Source organism: Oculina patagonica, chromosome 3 (assembly GCF_052425735.1).
Source record: "Oculina patagonica isolate OP01 chromosome 3, crgOcupat, whole genome shotgun sequence".
NCBI lineage: Eukaryota > Metazoa > Cnidaria > Anthozoa > Scleractinia > Oculinidae > Oculina > Oculina patagonica.
Window position 1 is genome coordinate 13,619,553 of NC_135760.1, and position 24,635 is coordinate 13,644,187.

Below are 24,635 nucleotides of genomic sequence, written 5' to 3' on the forward strand. Positions count from 1 at the left end.
CCGTGTTCCAGAAGAAGTCTCTCTGTTTTCTGCCGTGAGAGCCTGTTACCTCCTTCCCGTTTCCTTTAAGTGTCGCTAGCAAACCCTGTTCACTAGTTTTTTTTAATTTTCATTTATTTACAGGGAATGTCTAGTTTTCTGATCAGATAAATTTTTTTTGTGACGGGACGTCGAAACAAATGACCCAATATATCGTCATTAAAACCACTCCGTGAATTTAAAAGCTTCCTTTATTTGTTAACGTTTCACAGCACTTTATATGTCGCACGATGCTGGCTACTGTGTCACGTGATACTGGCTAGAATTCCCGGCATTACATGCAAAGTCCACTGACGATTTTGATGTCATCCACTACAATGTCGCTTCGCCCAGTCTTTCCTCGTTCACCCTCAAATACAATCTGCCAGGATATTAAGAAAACAAATCGTTACATGTTTTTAGTTAAAAGTGTTTTGAGTTCGTCATATTGAAAGCCACATACTAAGAGAACAACAATAGCATCAAATTACTGAGACAGTGTTATATTTGGTTCATAAAACTTTTAAGTTCCACTTTAAGTTTACTTAGCACAAAAAAGTCTTACCCTGAACGATCGTTTGTTTTTATTACGTAAATTGATCTGTTTGTACTGCCACTTGTCTCCTCTGTTTCCAGACTTCTTGAACTGTTCCCATCTGCGTCCCCGTTTTTCTACGAACACGCGAAATTTTCCCATCCCTCTTTTTCCGAACATGTGATACCAGAATTGAACACACATGGGAGAACCGCCTGGGAACTCTTTACTGATCAGCGCCCCTTTGGAGCCATTGGGATGTGAGGAAGAGCTGTCCAAGTAAATGTAACCTCCTGTTGTTAAGATCAAATGTGTTTGTCAGTCTAGTTCAAGGTGTTAAAATTACTTGACTAAACAGAGGCGGCGGAGCGTTTTGGAACGTGGGGAGGGCTAAGACTTGTACTGTCCCAAAAATACTCGGCAGGCTTTCATATTTGGAGCACCTTTTTTACGTTTGTTTGTTTTTGAGCAGCTTCTAGACCGAAGATTTTCGAATATTTTCCTACTTTCGTTTGAAGGCCATACTTAACGTTTCCGACCATTTTTCGAACTTTTCCGAAGATAAACGAAGTTTCCCGTCATTTTCCAAGGACGTTTCGAAGATATTTGAGCTCACTGCCTCACTCACGAGACGGGTTATCTTGAGGAACCAATCTTACGCTGCGCTTGCGATATTTTTCGGCACTAAAACGTGGTGGGGGGGAGGGGCTGAGCTCCCCCACAAAGTTTTTTCTATATATTCTAGTTTTTTTCTTTTTATCCACTTTGTTTATTTTTGACCGCTTTAGCCGTCAGGATCAGTTTGCCGTCTATATTTTTCAAATTTTCGTTTAGGGAGGCTACAGTCCCCCTGCCCCCCCCCCCCCCCCCCCCCGCCGCTCTGCCGCCTATGCTAAACGCTGAATATTCGTCGATAATCATCTCTTGCGAGAGGAGTAGCAATTCTCCTTGTTACATCATAAAGATTATTCCTAAGATTATTTCTAAAAAAAAAACAGTATAATGACAAGATACGATACGATGACGATGATAACAGTCATTAACAATAGGCATTGGGGTCCAGGTCCTCCCCCTTTACCTTGGCCGTTAGCTGAGTGATCACCAGATGGGCCTGTGTTCTGGCTTGGAGTAGCGCCTTGGTGAAGCTGCCAGTCATAGCTCTTTCCATCCACTTCCGGGTTATTTGGACTGTTAGTCCAGTCACATAACGTTCCACTATCAAAGTTACAGGAATCTAGAACTAAGACAAGAGCAAAACGACACTTGACAATACGTACTGCTGCAACACAATTTACTGTTTAATTAAATCGTCTAAATAATTATAAATGGGCTTAGAAACTCTGGTATGAATGCATAATATAAACCTGTAATCGCATCCTATCATTGAGTTTTTAATTTTCTCAGTAACGTTGTTCAATTACATACTGTTACAATACAGCCGTGTTTATATGAAATAAATGTCACGCGCGCAATGTACGCAGAAGCGATGACGTTTCAAAAGAGGGTCTTAAAATTTTCACCAAGAAATTTGTCAAAAAATTATCGTAAATAAAAGTAGCTGACAACTTCTGCGGTGAATGTTTTTTCAACAAAAGTTGAGTTATCGTGTAGCGTGACATCCGATATTCAATATACGATACAAGGTCAAACGCTGATTTGAAATTTTTTTAAAATGGCCTTTTGTTTTAAAAGAAATAAAGATTTCCGTTTGCTAAATCTAATAAAACTCATCAAATATATTTGTCTCTTTCGTTTATATTTTGTTTTATTCTTTTCTAACTGCCCGGGAGTATTTTGCTTTGTACTCTACAACAACAACAACAAAACCTTTATTTATACACGATGGATAAAAAGCTACATCGCTTGTGGGGTCGTGTTGTTTGTTTTTAAGCGATGACGTCAGGAAATCGCTAATTGTCATCGCACGACCGACCCGATCTTTATGTCCGCTCGCGTTTTGTCTGTTTCGGTCGAACAGAAATCAAGTTTAACTTGATAACAAGAAATCGCCGCGTAGAACGCAAAAGCAAAATACTCCCTTGCAGTTAGAATGGAACACTACAATGTATAAACGAAAGAGACTAATTGCATATGATGGGATCTATTACAATGAGTAGACAGAAATTTCTAACTCTTATAATAATAAGGGCCGCGGTGGGCAAGAGACCATTTGACTTTTCTCGCAGCTTAAAAGCTAGCTCCCGCGTATGTCGTTTATCGGAAGTCACACACTACAATATAACGCAATCTACTGTTGTTCAATTGAGCAAATCTACATCCTTGGCCTATGAATTTATAACTACTGTTAATTCTGTATTTATTTGAATTCCATCATATCCTAACTATGCTATTTAGACAATCACCAACATTGCTTCTTAGGTTTAAAAAATGTACACTGCAATTAGATAACAGTCTTTATCACGCCCTCAATTAAGTTAGACCCTTTGTGAAACGTCATCGCTACTGCATGCACTGCATGCCGTTTATTTGTTCATGTAACGTTCCTACTTTTTATCGGTCGATCGCGCGCAACAGACTGAAGATCCCGTCCACTCGCCCTATGACATTAAGAGATGACGTTATCGATTAAAAATGGCTTTATTACCTGTAGGCTGTGTTGGAGGCAATGTTGTTGGTGCCAACGTCGTCGGAGGCAATGTTGAAGGGGGAAGCGTTGACGGGGGCAGTGTCGATGGGGGAAGTGTCGATGGGGGCAACGTTGATGGGGGAAGCGTTGACGGGGGCAGTGTCGATGGGGGAAGTGTCGATGGGGGCAACGTTGATGGGGGAAGCGTTGACGGGGGCAGTGTCGATGGGGGAAGTGTCGATGGGGGCAACGTTGATGGGGGAAGCGTTGACGGGGGCAGTGTCGATGGGGGAAGTGTCGATGGGGGCAACGTTGATGGGGGAAGTGTTGATGGGGGCAACGTTGATGGGGGAAGTGTTGAAGGGGGAAGCGTTGATGGAGTCGTACACTCCTTGAATGATATATCGTCTATAGCAATGTCGCCTCTGTAGTCCCCACCGCGTTGACCCTCAAAATACACCTGGAAGCCGGAAAAAGAATGATTGTTAGTTATGAGAGAGCATTACACCAAGTCAAACCCCTGTTGAATACCGAACACTCCCGATAACATGATGACCTGTATGTGAAAAGGCCCGGGGAAAAGAGGAAACATATTTCCAGTAATATGCTGGAAACACGAAATGTTTCTGCCGTGTAGCAGAAGCAAATTTTGCTCCTTAAAAACAAAATGGAAACAATGCTTCCCGTTTGGCAAAACTGGTAAACATTGGAAAAACATGCGCGCGCTACGGGTGTTTCTCGAAACATGTTTCCTCGTTTTGCCAGGCCTTAACAGTTGTGAGTCAGTTTACTGATGATATCCGATAACACTGGAAGGTTTGCTATGTTGACACAAAGCTCAAGGCGATGTTCCAAAAAGTCAAGTAAAAAGTGTCGTGTGGGTTTGCTGCAGTTGCACGTCTTATCTTTATTATTCCCCCGGATTATTCCCTGTATTAATATGACCTAATATGACTAATATGTTAAAAACAATTCGGTTTACCTTGTACGGTGAATTACTCTTTATTTCAACACTCGCTTCAAGCCATTTCTCTCCCTGTTCACCAGACTTTTCCCAAACGATTCCAGTGCCATCGTTATTCTTTATTTGGACCGAAAGTTTCCCTATCCCACTACCGAGCATGTGATACCAGAAAGTCATACGTTGACAAGATCCGCCTGAAAATTCCTGACTGAAAAAGCAGGTAGTTTTTCCTGGGGCGGCGGGCGACGACGCTTCGAAATATAAGTAGTTCCCTAAGACAAAAGGAAAGCACAAGAAAAAAATGTTTTCGTTAACAATAACGGAGATAAAGTCAACATATCACTGTCATTAACATGTTAACCCTTTTGAAATTGTAAGAAATCCTTGGGTCAATTCAATAAAACATTTACAAGTGTAGCTATTGTTGTAAACCTCTAAGACAATAGCTACACTTGTAAATGTTTTATTGAATTGACCCCTCAATTGCGTTATGCAAAATGTAAAAAAGCAAAGAAACTACAATCGAAGCAATGCTCAATAGCTTTTATTTGAACAGTCACAAGGAAGAGCTTAGTCTACAGACTTTAAAAAAACTATATTTATTGATGTGAAATTTGATTAGTCTGATTAGGCACACATGTAAACCAATCAGAAGGCTCGACACACCTTAGTAATTTCAAGATGTAACAACCTCAAGGTGATACAAAAGAGCAAAATAAACGAAAAGTGATTATTTTTGCAGGCTATTAGTAATTTAGCTGACAAAAAGAAGGCGATGAGATGACTAAATATAATGCGCATGTGCACCTGAACCGGAAGTGTGGTCATTCTGAGGCCCAGTCCCCGAGCTTGGAGTCGCTCCTGTTTGACGGTACCACCTTGGATACGAGTTTAGATGACATATAGTCCAGTGACACATTCCATCGGCTTCAAACTCGCAATCATGAGGGCCTAAAAGGAGCAAATGGAAAACACGTTTTACAGACATTGCATCAGTATTTTGAATCAACGCATTTCAAAAATGTCTGTAAGAGAAAACGCCTCTTTAGAAGAGCGACAACTGCATAACAAAAGTGTTAAGCCATTTAGTTTGGCTCTTGTTTCCTTGGCGCGCGATTGCTTTTGAACTTGATAAAAGTACGATGTTCTTTAACAATCCTGGATCATGCGCCCCTTTGTATACTCGATTATGAAATTGAAAAGTACCCCCTTCCCATAAACATTCAACCAGAAACAATGTATTATTGTACCATTTTCGAGTTCTTGTTTCGTTTTCAAAAGGAGGTTCCTGGTGTAAATGTGTTTTTAAAAATTGTATGAAAGTGAAATTCGAGATAAATTAATTTTAATGTGAAAGTTTTTGTAGACCAGGACTCGTTTTGAAACATGGGTAAAAGAAACTCGAACATGGCCTATTTAGAGAAATTGAAGGATTTAATCTTAATATCTCTTAAATTTTTTTGTCTCTTGGCTCGTTATCGTTGCTCTCTGGAGGAAAAAGTCTGATTACAGTTTCTTACCCAGTCCACAACGGCGCATCTCACAATTTCCGACTTGGTTGTCGCCTCCAACACAATCCTTCCCACCATTCTTAGGAGCAGGTGCATTACATTGCCTCGTTCTGGTGTGTTTTCCCATGCCACATGTCACACTGCAGGAAGACCAACTTGACCACCTGCTCCAGTGTCCATCTACTGGTGCTGAAAGGTGTTACAAAGTGTTATATGCGAATAATACAAACTATAACAGTGGATAGCGTTGTTGGCGCGCGCTGATTGGCTACTCAAACATGGGATATCCTTTGCAATATAAGCTAATAAATAAATCAAATAGTAATTACATCATCGACTATTATTTTACGTGCAGATGAAAAGTAGTGGATATTTTACTCGGTCACCGAATACCTACCAGACAATGAACTGTAAAATTGACCCATTTTATACTAGAGACGCTTCATTTTGGCTAACTATGCTAACGGCGTCGGCTAATTATGCATCAGACATCGTGTATAACTTCTCGACACGCTACGAGACGCATAACCAGGCGTTATAAACAGTGCTTACTTAATTAAAATTCCTGCAGACATATTAAAAATCTCTAGTATGAACACAACAAACACTGTACTAAGATATTATGAACAACTATTCACCGAAGCGGAGGTGACTAGTGGTGGAAATTTACCGAGCGACGAATCCTCAAAGGATTACTTTTAACTTATTCATTTCTGTCAACGATTACAGTTTTCGCGCGCGAGTTGCTTGGAGGTGAATAGTCAAGCAATTTACCATAACACTTTTCTTTACTGCAATCTTCAGTCTGTGTTTCTATTCCGTAGTTGTCTGCTCCGGGGCAGTTGTTCAGGTCATGTGATGCACAAAACCGCTGACGTCTGTGTTTGCACTGCGGACTGTCGCAAGGACCAAAGACTGTCCATGAGCTCCAACCACCGCTAGGGCCTGGAAAAGAGCTTGAGTCATTATTTACTCATTGATTTTTCTACAGCAAATGGAAAGCGCTCCTAGAACGTCGATGCTAAAAATCCCGTGTTCCTTGAACAAAAATGGTTGCTTTATTTTTATTTTAAAGTTCTGAGCTTGTAATGAAGATAATAGGCAAGAATGTTTCAGTATCAATACCGTCATCTAGCTTTGTTTCTACTTCTCAAATAATTCTTGCACTAAAGTATTATTCGAAAGAAATTGGAAAGGAACGTATTCTTAACCTCGTTCCCAGGTCCTTTCCCTTGGTAATTTTCCCTTCCAAATCACCAAGGGAAAAGCTTGGGAACGAGGTTGCGTACTTCTTACCAGAGCAGTCGTATAACGCATTCATCTGAGCAATGTCTGTTTTGCTGAATCCATTCCGCTGACCAAGTGGTTTGCTTGGATCACCAATGGCTCGTATGGTCGGCTCGTTTCCAGTGGAAAAGCTGTGTTTCCCATAATGCATAATGCTCTCCGTGTCGTAGACTTCATTTAAGTAGTCAATTTGATTAAGATTGTATTTGTTGAAATTGTGTTCTTTGCCTGAAAAAAGACAAAATTGGTTTATTTACCGCAATAAATGTAATATATAAACATAATCAATGAGCTGAGCAAGAACCCATCCACGAGTATTCGTGATTACATCACGTCTTGAAATCTTCAAAATATACTTTTTGTGGTCGTACACAACAGTTATAATATGTTCAGTATGCCGTCAACAGTTTGCATCTTGCATTGTGTTACTCCATAAGACCGAGGCCTTATGTATAGATACGGTTCGCATTTGTCAGTATGTCTGTTTCCTGACGAGTGAATACTGAATAGATACCACTCAAACCGATATATACTTTGAATGCGACAGATCGATCTTTCAAGGCAATGTCCGGGGGCAATGTCAAGTAAAATTGAGCGTGGACAGGAGCCCAGGCGTGGAATCCACTCTTACACTGAACGAATTTTCCTTATTTAAAGTTCAAGTTAAAAAAATATATATAAAACAAATGGGAGATAAATAGCTTCGAACATTTGCTGTTGATGTGAATGAGTTCTTTGGCATTTGTTGTTCTTTGGCATTTGTTGTAAAAAAGGAGATATTATTCAGGCTGAACACCCTCTTTTTTTTTCTTTTCTTTTTTTTTAAAAAATTAAGAAGTACAAAAGCATCCGAGATAAAGAGTGAGCCAGAAATGTAATAGTCGTTACCAGGCTGAATGTTCTCCCACAAGATCTCCACGTACTGATCACGGTCAAAGCGTGACTGCTCGTGCCAGAATCCCAGCGCATGCATCATCTCATGCATAATAACGCCTTGATGATTACAGCCGCGTCCTAGAGAGATGTCCTGGGACCCAGTCGTCCAGTATTTTACACCCACAGAAGAGTAACATCTACAATAAGAAACGAAGTAACCGAATAAATCAAACACGATGTTTACACTTTTAACCCTATTCAGACCGGGGGCGGGGGCTTTTGAGGCCCGCGCTGACTTTGAACTCTTATAACTTTATTTAAGATTCAACCAAACGCTGCCAAACTTTTTGAGTTTTCCTAAAATTAATCTGGCAATAATTTGGTAGGGTTGGATGATGTGTCAGGAACTTGACATCACCATGGCAACGGCTTTTTGATAGGCATGCTTTCCTAAATTTGTAATTTTGCGTGTTTCTATTAATCAAAATTAACTTTAATGGAATTATTTTTACGGTTTTAAAGCACATTTTTATTGATTTTGAGTACTTTGCAGTAATTTTGGGTGGTTTTCTGGCATTTTGGAAAAATTTCGAAATCCAAGATGGCGGATCCAAGATGGCGGCTGTTTTGACATCATGATGTAATTGTCACGTGATGTGACGTCACCATCCCACGTGACTTATACCAAAAGAAAGATGTTCGGACATACAGTACATCCTATAAGTTTCATTGTGATTGCTAATATATTCTGGAAGTTACATGGGGGGGGGCTTCCAACAGGCTAGGTCTGATTTTTCATTTTTTGTTTAATACGCGACAAAATTGTTGAGGTACTTTTATTTTTTATGGGTATTTTTACAGTTACGAATTATGAATGAGTTTTTGAATCGTGTTTCTGATTCTTGTGAAAGTTTTTCCACCCAGACCAATGCCGGGATTCATATGACAGAGGATCATTTCTAGAATCACGACAAATGTGTTGGGGGACTTTTCTTTTAATGGGTATTTTTACAGTCATTCGTGTATCTGATTATTGTGCAAGCATTTCCATCCAGACCAGTGTTGGGATTCATATGCATAGTTTTAATCAGAGGATCGTTTCTAGAGTCGGAGAAATATCGTTTAATCTCGTTTTATGAACTGCGCCTCAGCTGCCCAGTATTGCTAGCTAGTTTGGTCGTTACTATTTGGCGCGACGAACTGTGCGCGGCAGGCTGTGACTTGTCTACATTATCAGACTATTATTGTAGGATAGATATCTTATATCGTTTTTGAGGTTCAATAAAGAAATTCCGCTTGAATATATCAATCACAGTGCTTTTGATTTGCACTGATATGTTCAAATATGAGCAGACAATAGAACACAACACAAAGTGAATCATTTTGACCAAAGTTCTCCTCACCCTGATTTTTTCACAAACGTTACCCATCGGGCCTCGTTTTGGCGAGGTTTCCATCGGATGCATGTATGCTGTGTAAACTGCTCAATTGCCGCTTGGATCGTTGGCAGATATCCATCTTGAACTGTAAAAAATAGTATTACTGGAATTACTGGTATATAGTCATGTCCTCTTATATGGGGCCGGTTTCTTCGGCTAACAGACGAAAATCGCTTAATTAACAGGTCTTTTAGCAACTTGATTTATCTGGTACTTTCAACTAGGATTATTAAACTAATTTAAAAGGGTTTGAGAACAAATTAAAACTTACAAGCTAAGATTGAGCTCATTATGAAAAAAGACAAAATATAATCAAAACAAAAGAGTGATTATATAATTTTAAGTTATAAGCTATCATCTTCAGAGTTGTGACAACAGAGTGCTTTCACTTCGATTTTACAAGAGATGTCTACAAACTCACTTTGTGCTGACTTCCGAACAAACAGACATTTTCTCTTTAATCTGAATTTTTTAAAAGCTTCAGTTTCTTTTGAAAAACTATGTATATTAGGGGTAAAGATTATTCCATAGTTTAGAGCCAAACCCTGCGAATGAACAAAAGCTGAAGACTCCACTTTTGAAATGTTTTACAACTGAGTAAATTGAAAATGAAATCTTACCAAGTATGTCCGAGACTTCGTAGGGAACAATCTTTGTTTTCCAGATATATTGCCTCAACCGCTGAGCATTTCTCTTTTCCCGAAGTTCATTCGATTCGTCTGGATTAGAAGGCCGCTCTATATCACCCTCATATAGCCTGGGTTCGACATCCACCTCTTTGAAACAAAACGATAAAATATATCTGTTATATCATAACGAGAACAACTGAACGTCAAATGAAGAATGGTGTGGCGACAATGTGGAACAGCATTCTAAGCTGAGTAAGAGATCAGAGTGGCTTTAACAAAACTCTTCACTTGAACAACTCAAAGCCGTATGCCGAGTGCGCATTGGACTCACTGTGGTTGATTAACTGGGTGCACTGTGGTGGATCATGATGCTAGTATTGATTGATGATGGGAATCAGTCCCATCTGGCCAGGTGTAAGGGCGTTTATTTACAGTGGGAAGAATACGAAAACTGTGAACACTTTGATTATACTTTGGAGGAGAAAGTAGAGTTAGGGCCTGTTTATATAGAGTAGAGTTGTCCCTGGTAGAATAGTTATTTCCCCCCCCCCCCCCCCGCGCTATCTTATTGACCGAGCCAAAACTTGACCCTGTCGGTTCAAAAGACTGGCGAGAGTTATTTTAAAAAAAAAGCTATTATGGCGTTCTTTTCTAAAATCAGGAACGCTGAAGCATCGACGAAGACTATTTTGGACAAATTTACCGCCGACTTCGATGTTGTTTTGGCCGATTGCAGCATTTGCGTATGCTCTGTATGTGTCAACTTGCCCCTGGTAGGCGACGCAAAAATAACCAAACTGTTTATATGAAAAATAGTTGGCTCGCTCCCCAGGGTCACCCTACCTTCAAAGAGAGTGATCCTCCACCCAGGGTCACCCTGTCCCCCGAGCCAACCTTGCAATTTCTCATATAAACAGTTCGCAGCTATTTATAAAGAAACGTATGAAAAGCTCCCTCGCCCGGGATGGCTCAGTACGGAGGGTAACCCTCCTACCAGGGACAACTCTCATCCATATAAACAGGCCCTTAATAGTGCAGGAATACTTATTCGTTTGCACGATTCATCAGCGTGGAAGGGAGTCAGTGATTATGGCTTAAATACAGCTGAACGCAACAAACCTTGGTTGACCTTGTCGATAATCTCTGTAGCTGTCATATCAGGATCATCGTCCAGCTGAGGCCTGTTCTCGGCTGTGTGAAATTTACAACAATCGACATTAAAAATTGCTTTAGATACATTTGAGGTTTATTTATCTAGGATTTTTCCTATAATTGTTTTAATAACCAATCGCGAGAGGTCATTAACAAATTCCATTATTTTTGTACAAAAAATACTGACATTACACTTTGAAATGTGCATTAAATTAATTAAGAAGAAAAAAGATTTAGTTTTTCTTGTCAAAAGGAAACAAACAAGAGGTAAGTGTCGGGCTCGTGAAGCTCCGAGATTTAATTAACAAAGCCAAAACATTACATTCCCTTGGCATAAACAGAACCAATCGTTGTTGAGTATTTTATTTTTTTTTTAAATATTTTTAACGATCCTTTTACTTTTCTCACATTTTTTTCCCGCCCAACCCGTGAGGAAGGTTTGTATTGCAAACCGAATATAAAGCAAAGTTTTTTCAATAAATTTTAGTTGTTTTATCCATTTTGTTTATTTTTGACCGCTTTAGCCGTCAGGATCAGTCTGCCGTCTGTATTTTCAGTGTCCGAAAATACTCGGTTACCATGGTTACAAAGTTTTGATGAATTCAGTAGGATTTTGGCGGTTGACTTGTTTAAACAACATTTAAACAAAGTTACTTGTTAGATAAGTAGTGAGAGAGATGACGTATGGCTTACTAGGAACGTGTTATCGTAGCGTTAATCAAGAAATACAATACAATGCAATACAATACAACTCCCTGAAAAAGGGCTTTTTAGTGACAACATATTAAATAATTAAAAAATACTTCAAATTTCTTAAAATTTCTAAAAGAATAGAATAACAGGTAAAATTAAATAAGAATTTTGGATAAAAGCGACAATAAAAATTACGAGAAGTCGAATGAACTTGTACTGAGATGAAAGTGATAGCGGTACTACTTCTCTTTAAAAAGTAAAATAACAGTTTTGTTAACAGTGAAGGGGGGAACTAGGGAACGGACCAAGCTTCCCCTTTTTGTGAAAAACTGAATAGAAGGCCAGAACGACCGAAATGTTTGTGCGCCTCGCTCCTTTACAAGCAAGAAAATAATAGTCTTCATTTCATCCTCCCCTCTCTTCCCCTCCCCGTCTTGAACACCTCTGGATCCAGATATCACGTGTAAATATTTTAAAGACGTCCAAATTTATAAGAACAGCTGAGTTAGAACTGTAATTGTAAGCTTTACTTTGCGATATTTTCGGTATAAAGTATCGGAAGGAAGTTTCCAGATAAGTAGATATCAGATCAGTCAACGATACACAAAGTCCTTGTTTACATATTATCGGACCCTTCTAAAGCAGAGTGAGTCTTCTCACTGATATACTGTTTGTATGAAAAGGGGCGAGAAAATTGTTTGCATTTTTTCCTTTGTTCAGTTAAGTGCTATCTATGACTTTCTATCTGAAGTGATTATATATGCAGGTTTAAGTTGATTGTTTGAGTTCTCGATTTGACTGAAGCCGAGCTGTATATAACTAGCCGCTAAAAAACCCCACAGAGGAAGAGCTCATAACCGGAATTCTACGGTAGTTCTTTTAAGAACATTAGGTTTAAAAAGATACATAACAGTTCATTTGAACCTAGAATATACCCTATGTATATCCTACTGAGCGAATCTCTGATTATCTCTTATCATTTACAAGTTTTCATTCGTTTTTACCTCATTTACAGATTCAATGAAGGTTAATTTATTCTATACATGTATACGTTATTTTTACAGCAAATTGTCAAAGAGATTTCTGCCTTAGGTACGTTCTTATCAATATGTTCTTAAAATTTTGGTTTTCCTCAGCATCAACCATCTCACGATAACAAACGGTTTTTACAAAGATGGAGTGCAATGCAAGATTTTCTTGAGAATTTTCCTAAAGGTCCGCGATTCACGATATATATCAAAATAAAAAAAATTTACACAGCTATAGATCCCAATTAAAGGAAAAGGTCAAACATGTCCGTCACTGCGATTCAATTGACACAATATCTATGAAGTATAAACTGGAAACAGTACTTTGCAACAGCAGGCCTATCGGCTAAACACTTGCTGGCTTCACTTTTTATAAATCAGGAACATTTTATAATACAAAATTCACCAATCAACGGATACCTTTTGTTATATTCGCTCGGGAGTTTAACAAAAATCATCGTACAGGGAAATTTTCAATAAAGATCCTAAAAGTCAACACAGATTTAAATACATAATTACCTGGTGAATTGCTGAGAATAGGGCCTCCGTGTCCTGGTGGGACTTGGAATAAAGCAAGAATGACCAACAACGCTAGCATCGCCCCGGAAAACTCGATCAAACTCTCGAGCACTCTATCTCACTCTAAAAATGAACGCCTCAAACATAACGGGTGCTACATATATATCAATACTAGCAACTAAAACAGATGCCATTTCACATGTTTATTGAAACAATATTGCAAACGTCTTTTTGACATTTGAATCTTTGTTTGAAAATGTCCTAAAACACACAAAAGAAACAAATTAGATCAAATGCAAAAGTATATATTTTCTTATCTACGTAATCAACTTACTAGCCGTTGGTGACTGAGATAATATTAAGGTTTGCAAATAATGAAAATTTATCATGACAATGCGGGCTTGATATGTAAACCACACACATTCTAATATTTCTATATGAGTGACAAAAGGCGTTAATTGAAAAAAAGTGATGATCTTTATAAAAACTGGCCACGTTAAACTTCAAATTTCATATCAAGCTAAACGGACGTGCAGTTGCGTGTTAAAATATTTTCTTAAGAAAACTACAGTGTCGAAATGTGCAAATAACAGGAATGACACCTACTTGCGTATTTTACAACACAAGTGCTTGTTTCTCACGAACTGACTTGTAACTGTTGATAGTACATCAAAAATAAAACCGTTTTAGCTGTTTCGTCAAGAGTTCTATTTTGGTTGATAAAAAGGTAATACAGAAGGATTAGGTACGTTTAAACATAGCATAAACCACGGAACTGAATAAAGAAGCTAATCATACATACTTAAGGGATTGTTATAATGAATAGATGCGGGGTATATGTCCACGAACGTGGCCGTAACTAGTAAGAGGCAATACGAGGTACTTGCCCCGTCGAGATTTTAACCAAAAATATTAAGGAAAATACGATCAGGTGAGAAAATAAACCCCAAATGAACCTGATTGATTTTTCTGATTAAATATCTCTTAAAAAATACAACAGGAATCCTGATAAGTACTAAATAACTGAGATACTTAGCTCTTCTAAGGGTAACTGACACCAGCTTAAACTAATTAAAGGTGATTTAACCACATCCCGACTTCTCGATGGCGTTTAAAATCAGCAATAACACTTTTAACTAATAAATTAAAATACGAAAAAGAAGTAAACTCGTAGTAACAAAAGATACTCGAAAGACAAAAACCACCAATAAACTCTTGATATTTGGTAAGCTTATTAAAAATAAAAAAGAACATGACTTGTTATAAAACAAAGCACGTTGTTAAAAAACTTGACGTTTCGTATGCTAGGCAAAGTACATTTTTAAGAAACAAATATAAAAAGAGGTCTAAGAAATGTGATCTTTACAGTAATTTATCGCACGGAGTTTTACGTAAAAACCGCCTGTTAAAAGCTAGCTGAGAAAGAAAGAACTTCACGCTACTAACGTTGAATAATAAATAAATAAAAGCTCTTTATTTTACAATGTAACTCATTTTTCCGTTCCGTGAACGCCTGCAGGGAATCATGGTAGTTGTGACCAGTCATGTGACCAGTGATGTAAAACCGCAGTGGCTGTGTGGTCACTTTTAGTAAGGGATTAAAAATTTCAGTTTTCCTGTAGTGAAGTCGTCTTTTCGTTTTGTAAACATCCTTATGTCAGATTAAGTTAGACGACGAGAATCCCAGTTCAATTTCACATGGTGGTCCCCCCGGGATGTATTATACATTTCGGTACATTTCTTTGCCGTTCAGTCTACAAACATTACCCTTGGTGCCATAGGTTTTTCTTGCACGGCTTTTTCTCGCACGGCTTCTGGTGTCGGTCATGCGCAAAAAATGAAAAGTTGCTTAAACACTTCGGTTTAAGAAAGAGAAATCCCTTTTTCATCACAACTTTTTTGACAAAACAGAAGTCCATAAACAACACAACAGTTTGCCTAATAAGTTAACTAAATCTAAATAATGAATTAAATTAAAATTTTAAAAAATTTACAGCACTTACGAAACTTACTTAATTTGACACAATGCTTAACATAAAAAAATCTATATGCATTTACAATCGTAGTTAACGACACTACATTTACAAACGTTTTTTTTTTACAATTCATTTTTTTTGTCAAGTTATTCCACAATCTAAACAATTTAAGTTACAGTTTATAATTAAAGCACTAAATAAACGTAATTGTGAATTGTTTCCTCAAACATTCTCCATTTTTTCCTAAACGAAATCATATTATTTGATTTAAGAGAAATATACCTTTCAGTTTGATATTTATTTAATAACATTCTCTCAAAGTGGCTGAAAGATGGTTTCGTTTCTTTACATCGGCAACTCCACAGGTACGTTTTTCCTAAAATGAGTATATAGAAAGAGAAATCCGCCGCGCGCGAGAAAAATCCTCTGGTTCTCTGGCTGGGTATGCAAACATACAACGTGAAAAAGCCAAACTCAACGTTTTATGGAGAAAGAGCGAATTTTTCCTTTCTTTTGCTGACTCTACAAACATGTCAGCCCTTTTATAGCTCAGCCACATAAATTTATACAAATTGATCGAATCTGCACAATCGCAAAATAGTTTAATGACGTGAATTTATTTTTTCACATGAATTGTTTTTTTTTTGCAGGTGGGCAAGGTGATGGTGAGAGAACGGTATTTCACAGTGGCAAAAAGGCTACGCGTTTTTTAATTTTAAAAGAAGAATCCCTTCAAACGCACTCAACTGGAATGTTTTGATATACCCTTCGAGAAAACTATTTACGGGGAGAGACAAGCGGGAGCCTCTGCCCGCAACAGTACTACCCTCGAAGAAAATGGAAGTGAATCTCTGTTAGGGTTGAACAAAAATTAAATTACTTTTGAATAAATAATTTTGATGTTCTGATTGGTTGTGTAGTTGTATTTTTGCAAGGCTTTGTAAACACAGTTAGGATATATCAGTGTGTTTTCTGGCTTTCTTGTATAAAAGAAACAAAAAACAGCCGCTTCTTGTTTACATGGCTTGAGAAACACTTGACAAAAGGCTGCAAAGCCATTCTCTCTGTTACCATGGTAACAGCGGCCGACCACTAACGCATGCGCACGCGCGGTAAGTACGAATTTATTTATTTTTGGAATTTGGTCTCGCAGACGTTTGTTCAAATGATTTCTCTTCCTGTTCCAATGGGATTGTAGATAACTAAGACACCTGGACTAACATATCATAATAGATCATTTCAACATCATGCACTTGGTTCAAGCGCCTCTGTCTACAGCTTCGACGCCTCGCGAAACGGTGATCAACTCTGCAGTGCCCAGCATGGCACCCACGGCAGAGGGGAATCTCAAGATTCTTAACATAATGTGAGCAATGTTCTTGCTAATTTTTCGCCCTCATTTATGAAGCTGGTGATAATGATCGAAGTACTTTTATTTGTATTGCCGTATTGTTTTGTATTCTAAAAAAATATAATGATTCAATTTAAAACAGGGAGACAAATTCTGAAGTGATGTGTTGTAGATTCAACCCCGAAGGCGGCTTGCTCGCAGTTGGTTTGGTCAACGGCGTTACTAAGGTAAAACAGCTTAGCTTTTTTGGTATTATAGATCTTATTTTCATTTTAACTATTCGATCGTTAATTTTTTTCAACGATTTTTACTTCTTTAAATATTATCTCCACCTATATGAAAGTTTTAATATAACGCTATTAATCTTATCGAGCCGTTGGCGTTTTGTTTTGGGCTTTATAGCGCGGGAAAGCGGAACTAAAATTTGATATATATTTAACCTCATTTTAGGTCTATGCAACCGATACTGGCCATTGCGTCTACAGCCTTTCCGACCAAGATACTTTTAATAGCAATTTGCCGGTGACTTGCCTTCGATGGAAGCCGACTAAAGAAGGAGATAGTTACGGAAATATATTACTTGCAACATGTAAGTGCATTTGACACAAACTGTACAATTTTTTTAATGTAGGTTTTTCAGGTCTTTAACGAGTGGGAAATTTAGCCGTTATTATCACCTGCTTTTACCTTCATTGCACAAAATAAGAGAAAATTTTCAATACAAAAAATTAATACAATGTGGGTGCAATTAAGCTTGTGTTAATCCCCAAAATTGTAGGGCACCGGGTACTTGATTATAACTACAGTAGTAATTAAAGCTTAATTGTTGAGTCTCTTGGAAAGTCGTTAATATTAAATACACTGTATTGCTGAATTTCTTATGCAAATGACGATATAAAAGCTCACTGTATAAACAATAAATATTATAATGAAGGCCACTCTAGGGAAGGGGTGGTTAATGGTCCTGCTATAAAAGTATGCTGTGCAGAATTATAGGTAAATATATGGGTCTTGCCATCACAATTTTTTTTCACAAAACTTTTGAGTCTCAATTTCTTTTGCAAGGTCAGGGAAGTCTTGGACTATATAGAAAATATATAACCCCCCCCCCCCCCCTTTCTGCAGTCTCAAGTTTACCTTGGGTTGTAATGCTGTAATGCTATATATCTTACCCTATTGTTAGCTTCAGTCTGCCTCAGGAAAACAGTGGAATATGCACCAGTCTCTTGTGGGGTTACAGTGTCTGCTGTGGCTGTACAATCCTATCCTGGAAAGCAGAACCTTAAAATTGTGTAATTGAAGTCAGAATCCTATCCTGGGAAGGCAGAACCTGTCGCATTATTCCTACAAAAGTCCTCATCTTGCTCTATAAGTACTGGTGTTGCCGTCTGCCATTTGTGTGCTCTTTTCTTTTCTCCTACTGCTCCACTCTCATTCTCTCACTCCTCAGCACACCTGCTTTGCTGGTCTGTCTGCTGCTGCGATCTCCAGCAATGACTTACTTACTTACTTATTCCTCTTCGTCCCATGGTGGGACAAAGGCGGCACGATCTGCTTCCATCGGGACCGATCGCACAAGTGGCCGCCCCAGTCAAGCCCATCTCGAACCGTGGTGGGGCCGAACATGGTGCGGACACAGAGCCAGGGAGGGAGGCCGAGCAGACACCCGCCCTGACCCGAGGGCCACAGGAAGGCCAGGTGGCAAGTCCGCAAGGGCCACAGGGGCGCCGACAAGACGGGGGGAGGGGCACCACGCCCAACCCCCAACCGGAGGGCCAGGGCGAGCGCCACCCCGAACCCCGACGGGGACCGCCAGAGCCACAAGGGCACGAGACGCGAGCCTCCCCACCCGGGAACAGCACAGGGGGAGGCTGCAGCGATGACCTCCCAGTATGTTAGGTTGATGTCACATGTCTTTAGATCATTCTTAATAAAACATCTTTGTAGTCTAACACAGGCCTTCCAGCAAGTCACGCCTGCAATAAGCTCACAGGTAAACTATAAAACATACTGCAACAGATTTCTGAGTTGAATTGAATGTTATCCTAACTGCAGATGCTGATGGGAAAATAAAGATCTGGCACACATCAACCAGTTCATGTTTAGGAACAATGTCAGAAGCTCCAAAACAGGTTTTAGCATGTGCATACAACTCTTCAGGAGATAGATTTGTTACTGCTGGATCAGACACAAAGCTGAATGTGTACGATGAGAGAACCAAACAAGTTATCTGTATACTGCAGCCAAGGTACAGGGATGTTCTTTTGTGTGATTTTAATTTTTACGTATTAGGAAGACATTTTCACAGACTCAAGTAGACATGTCAAATCCTGCAGTCAAGGCAACCAATGCCTGATTACCTCTATAGCGTGCACCTGCAGGGAATCACGGTAGTTGTATTCATCGTTGCTAAGTCTCACACATGGTTTGATGAATACAACTACCATGATTCCCTGCAAGCGTGCACCATGGGGGGAATCGGGCATTGAAGCACTTTACAAACCATAAGTCAAGAATCAAACACTCAATAAGCAAGAACTAACCTACGAACACAGACAGATTTCTGGCTGTTGTTTGATGCAACCAAAAATACCTCTTCTGTACCAAAAAATACCTTTGAGGGATAGTGAAACAACAGTCAGACATTCATCTCTATTTGCAGGCTAGCATAAGCCAGAAGAATTTTTCTTGACTTGTATAAGCAAATGAAATATTCTGGACTGCATAATGAATTTGTAGTAAAGTTAGAGATTTCCGTGTTTTTTTTTGGTGGGGGGTTTTTTTGGGTTGGGGGGGGTATTTTGTTCTCTCCAGGCAAAAGGCATGTTTGTTTATACAATTTGCTGTATGTTGTATTGTTTGTTGGTCAGTAAGTTGAGTTGCTGATTTGTTATTCACAGTTCATCACACCTGGTAATGGATGGTCACATGAGTCGGGTATTCACTGTACAGTTTACTCCAGGCCAGGAGAATGAATTCCTCTCTGCAGGCTGGGATGACACAGTACAGGTAAGACAAATGCGGACTGACCCTCGGGAGACCAGCGTGCTAACCACCCAGCCGCCAAATCTACCAAGCTGCAAGGCCACTGATAATTTAGTCACATTTAGTGTTATTCACATAATTTTCATTTTCTTTGCTTCAGTGAGTTTGATGTTGTAAATTTTAATTGCTGAATCATGACACTCAAATATTATGTATGTTTTGTTCTGCAGTTTTGGGACACAAGAGTTGACACTAAACACTCTGTGAGGTATAAATAATAATATTTTTCGTGCCCCTTGTGGGCGGCTGGGAGTTGCGGAGAGATACAGGGGCCGGAGCGGCGGGGCCCGGCGAACGAATGTATGTGCTGTTCATTCAAAACTTAATCTTCATGAACCATTTATCTATGAGCACAACTTTATATGGAGATATTCCATCATGTTGAATACCAGCTAATACCGGTAAACTAAAAACAACATGACTTTGTCTATTACATTTACCACTTGTTATTGTCAGTGGCTTAAAAATATGTCTACCAAGTATGTCAATCGTCTAATTTCTTTGGCAGTTCATAACCTAGCGGGGTCCTTAGGAGTACAGTACTTGAAATATAAGTATATTATTTTATTATATGTAATAAATTTTTTTAACAGTAGATAGAAAACACTACAAATAGTGACCTTCACAGCTAACAAAACATTCTTTATCTTGTTTACGTCAAATTTAAGAATTTTTGTTGTTGTTGTTGTTTGTTACATTTTGAAACAAATTTCATTTGCACCTTGCCATTATTTATTAGAAAAATCTTTGGACCCCATATTTGTGGTGATGCGCTAGACATACAGACACTGAGCATGTCTGGCTCCAGTCGGCAAATCCTCACAGGATCGTGGAGGAAAGACAAAACTCTTCAGATCTGGGACTATGGCTCTGGCAAGCTCATAAAGGATGTGCCGTCTGATTATAATGGAAGTATGGTATGTAAAAAGCTATAGCCATTCCAAGTATAGCCAGGTTATTAGGTGCCCTCTTTCCCAGTTTAGAGAAATAATTGTATTGAAGTTAGCCATTATCAGTTCAGTTTATCCCCAGAAGGGTATACATGTCACATGACCAATCCATGTTCCCTGAAAATCAAAACAAATTGTGAAGTACCCATGCCCCAGAATTTTCGGGACCGGCCTACAGGCCATCCGGGACTCAATGGCCAAAGGCAGAGTTCCACTCAACATGGCGTGGAAGTGAAGCGTGTCGGAAGGTTTCGTAGGGAAATCGCATCGAGTGTTGTTATCGTCCAAGATGGCCGCCGCGCGAGAGAAGGAGTCGATCGCGCATTCTCAAGTTACCCAACAGTTGAATCCGATGTACCGAGCAATGCACATACCGCAGTCACGGACAGGAAGAACCAGGCCGAAGCGAAATCCCACTATCCACCCACCAAGGCCGGAACTGCAGTGGCCCAGAGTCAAGGCGACGGAACGGAGTCAGCGGGGCGCCCACCAGGCGCCCGCAGGGCAGGAGACAGTACAAGGACCGGGGGGAAAAAGGATCAGGGGGGAGCAAGGACAAATGACAAACGCGGGGCACCCCCAGTGGGAAGCGCCTGGGGAGCCCACAGACGAAGAGAAAAAGAAGAGGCGAAAGCTCCAGAAGAGAAAATATGCTGTATAGAGAAACCAAGGAAGAGGTAAAGGTTAGAAAAGTGAGTAGAAAAGATTAGAGGTGATGATCATAAAAAAGGATTACTGATGTGTTTGTTTGTTTGCTTTATTATATTTCCTTTTTTTCCCATTTGCAGATCACAGATGAAGAAGGGAGGAAAAACAGGAAGTAACATGGAGTTAAAAAAGAAAAATACCTGAACAAGTTATATATTTCTCGTGATACTAAAGGATAACCTTTATGAATATTAGAATGATTACCAGACTTTATTTTTTTTGAAAATAATTAGGACAAGAATTAATGAAAAAAATATGAAAAAAGAAGTACATTTTGCTCACACATTCTAGAGTTGATAAGTTTTTAGAAACTAGAAGAAAAGAAGAAACCTAAGTAAAAAAAAAATAAAAAATTAAAAAATAGATGAATTAAAAAGTACATACAAAAAAATGGTTTATGGATAATTTTGATGTCAAATATTCTCCCTACAATTTAAACCACCACAAAAGGCTCTTAGGAAGAAGAAGTACGGATCATCATGCTGTAAGGTAACGTTAAAAAAAAATGTATGCTTACAAAAAAGCATTTTCATCAAAGTAGATAAACCAATTTTTGTCCAAATGGGAAGAGAAAATGTGTTCAGAAGAATGTAGTTTTCAGCGAAGATCGAACAACTGTTCCACTTAGTTGTTTCATGAGTGCTAACAACCAGTGCATTTCTCAGCCACAGTTTATTGAAACTGCGTTTATGAGATCGTTGCACTCACTCGGACGAGAGCCGGAATAATGAAAGAAGAAACAAATTTTTGAGTTAAAAAAGGTATACATTTTAAAAGCTTATTTGTACATACGTGGCCAGGAACGGCAGCTTAAGGAAAAATAACACTCGAACCTCAGCTCCGACGTCCACCATTTTTGTTTTACAGTTCAAGGTGATAATCACGTGACCCGAATTTTTGATCCTGTTCTGAAAACAATGGATTCGTTACGCATGCGTATACCTTTCTGGGGATAAACTGAACTGATTATCACGGCACCTAGGATTTTTGTTGGGGGGCAAACTCGCTTATCTCCGCTGGGGGCAAACTCCAATATAGCTACAAGAAAATAGCCCAGCATAATGAAACACTATGTAGGAAATTTGTTTTCCTGGCAGGGGCAACTGCCCCCTCTGCCCCCCTGCTAGGTACGGCCCTGACTATTAAGTGCAAAACCAGTACTGTTGTTAACCAGTTGATAGCCCTTGTGTGGGCTTGTAAATAGAAAAGAGAGAGGTGGGGGGGGGGGGGGGGGGTCTTACAAGCAGTTCTTTGTCTTGGAGCAAGGCAAGAGAACAAAATTCAACCCAGATTGCAGCCATTGTCAAACATGACACACTGCTAGGAGTCAAGTGGCTACCCAACTGCAACATTACTGTTGTAGTGCACATTTGCTGGATCAATTTATTTAATGATGAGTGTCTGTTTCTTTGCCTGTTTGTAGCTGTACTGTGTTCAGTGGCAAGGTCCAGACAGCATCATAGCTGGAGGGAGTGACAACAATATGATGAGATGCGTGGATCAAGGAACCTTTCATGTAAGATTTTTACTCGGTGTTGATCATTTTGTAATAACTACTTCCTTTCATTTTGCAGAACACAACATAAACAACAAGTCCTGAATGAAATGAAATTAAGTTTGCTACCTAATAATTGTAGGAAAAGGTCATTTCTGAGTTACCCAATGACTCTTTTTCAAAATGAGTCTACATGCGAAACAAAAGAAAATTAGTTTGATTTGCATGAAAATGGGCCTGTAGCGACACTCTTTTTTACAATTATGAATGGTTTTGCACATAAGACTGGTTTTGAGACAGAGGCAAGGGTAACTTGAAAATGGCCCGTTACAGTTGTATAATGCAAAAAAAAAAGCAAACTCATTCCAAATAATTGGGTTGCCATGACTTTTCCTAAGTTTTCAAACAGTCATTTGAAACTGGATAATGATGCAGGACCTGTAAAGAAGTCACATAAATATAAAGCAGCTATTAAAAACAATAATTGAATTCTTATTCCTCTACAGACAACTGGACGGCTCGTAGATCTGCCACGTGCTGTGTATACTGTTGATTACGAGAGACATTCCCATCATCCAATCATTGCTGCAGGAACTTCTAACTTTGTATATCTTGTTAAAAGTACAAGGACATGAGCCAGATCACTTAACATGTAAATTATGACCCTTAGAGGTGTTAGACCAAGCTATTTATAATTAACTCTTTCCTGTATACATTTGCTGCGATTCATGCTTTCCACTTGGTAGGCAAGTCTGGCATTGTGCACAAGGCATAAGTTTTCATCACATCATGTTTTGTCTGTAATCATGCAGGCAAAAAAGGTGCAAGCATTTCTTGATAAGTGGTTTTTTTTGTTATCTGTTCTCAGTATTTGATACAAACCACAAGAAAGGAACATTCACAAGAGTATAATACAAAAAAAAATTCAAAAAAATCGTATGGTAGTTAAAACTTCCCTCAATCATAATCCAAATAATAATGATATTAATGATAGCCCCCCCCCCCCCTGAAAAGAAGAACATCTAGGAACCAAGAGTTAAATGTGTAACTAAAACGTTCTGAAAAAAAACAACCACCTCCCCCCCAAAAAATAGTAAATAGCGGCAAACCAACATGCAAAAGTGACGTGTAAGGCGTAAACAATCAGCCTTGTCGCCAGATGAAGACTAGCAGTATTGCAGTAGAAACGTCACAATCAACATCTCAAAGTGATTCTATCGTGAGACAAACAAATAAATGTTCATTCTTATTTTACACCACGATGAACAATATTCACATCATTAATGACAATGATTTTGTGGTTGGTACCCTGGGGGTGGTAGTGGTTTATTACCTTCAGAACTTACAGTAGTGGAGTGTACACAAGGGTAAAATTTACCATGAAGAAGTTAATTCTAAATTGGCCCAAGAATTTCATGTTGAATTCAAGAAATTTATATTATTTATAAGAGATTATCATTTTAATGAGCGTTGTCTGTGTATTTATTGGATCCATCAGTTGTCATCAAATCAGTACGTTTAGACATTCATTTATAATTAAAATACGGGCTGTGGACATTGTGTGATTAAGATGCATATTTTCTTACCATTGAAGGTGGACATATTATTCAGAGAATCTCCTTTATCTTACTTGTTCAGAAATAAGGTTTTTATTAGAATGAAATTGCAAGTTTGCGTACTATTTTTTTCAATACAAGTATGGTGTGGATAATGTAGTCTGAAAAAAACAAGGTTCCGCAAACAAGTCTCATGAAAAAAAACACATTGTGAAATTCAAAAATTTCTTTGTAGTTAAATAAAGGTCTTTACTTTTTGGAGTTGTTTTATTTTACATACATCTAACAAATACAAATAACAAGATAAATAACTAAA

General features: G+C 38.8%; 2 protein-coding genes and 1 long non-coding RNA gene across 3 annotated transcripts in view; 1 reads left to right on the top strand and 2 right to left on the bottom strand.

Moving 5' to 3' along the window:
* Window positions 1-24,635, bottom strand: part of LOC144646806 (uncharacterized) — a 153,586-nt gene that overhangs the window by 66,496 nt on the left and 62,455 nt on the right. The gene's annotated exons all lie outside the window — the stretch shown is intronic.
* LOC144646741 (uncharacterized) lies at window positions 213-13,394 on the bottom strand. Its single transcript, XM_078506423.1, has 14 exons — window positions 13,239-13,394; window positions 10,966-11,037; window positions 9,838-9,993; window positions 9,182-9,302; window positions 7,791-7,975; window positions 6,912-7,130; window positions 6,390-6,560; window positions 5,625-5,804; window positions 4,912-5,055; window positions 4,123-4,376; window positions 3,159-3,600; window positions 1,632-1,793; window positions 584-846; window positions 213-400 (listed from the first exon to the last, which is right to left on the bottom strand). Exons 1-14 carry the CDS (start codon window positions 13,315-13,317, stop codon window positions 314-316), a joined length of 2,535 nt encoding a protein of 844 aa, XP_078362549.1. The 5' UTR covers window positions 13,318-13,394; the 3' UTR covers window positions 213-313.
* LOC144646766 (uncharacterized) lies at window positions 16,351-24,576 on the top strand. The gene is made up of 9 exons (XM_078506453.1): window positions 16,351-16,580; window positions 16,708-16,792; window positions 17,016-17,154; window positions 18,621-18,813; window positions 19,466-19,574; window positions 19,781-19,818; window positions 20,350-20,527; window positions 22,692-22,784; window positions 23,270-24,576. The coding sequence occupies exons 1-9, from the start codon at window positions 16,462-16,464 to the stop codon at window positions 23,396-23,398; spliced, it is 1,083 nt and encodes a 360-aa protein (XP_078362579.1). The 5' UTR covers window positions 16,351-16,461; the 3' UTR covers window positions 23,399-24,576.

Coding starts and splice junctions, on each gene's coding strand:
- LOC144646741 (XM_078506423.1), bottom strand. CDS start 13,317: ATGCTAGCGTTGTTGGTCATTCTTGCTTTATTCCAAGTCCCACCAGGA. Junction 6,561..6,911: donor TGCGTTATACGACTGCTCTG/GTAAGAAGTACG, acceptor GCTCTTTTCCAG/GCCCTAGCGGTGGTTGGAGC. Junction 1,794..3,158: donor GCCTCCAACACAGCCTACAG/GTAATAAAGCCA, acceptor CTCTTGTCTTAG/TTCTAGATTCCTGTAACTTT.
- LOC144646766 (XM_078506453.1), top strand. CDS start 16,462: ATGCACTTGGTTCAAGCGCCTCTGTCTACAGCTTCGACGCCTCGCGAA. Junction 19,819..20,349: donor GACACTAAACACTCTGTGAG/GTATAAATAATA, acceptor ATTATTTATTAG/AAAAATCTTTGGACCCCATA. Junction 22,785..23,269: donor TGGATCAAGGAACCTTTCAT/GTAAGATTTTTA, acceptor ATTCCTCTACAG/ACAACTGGACGGCTCGTAGA.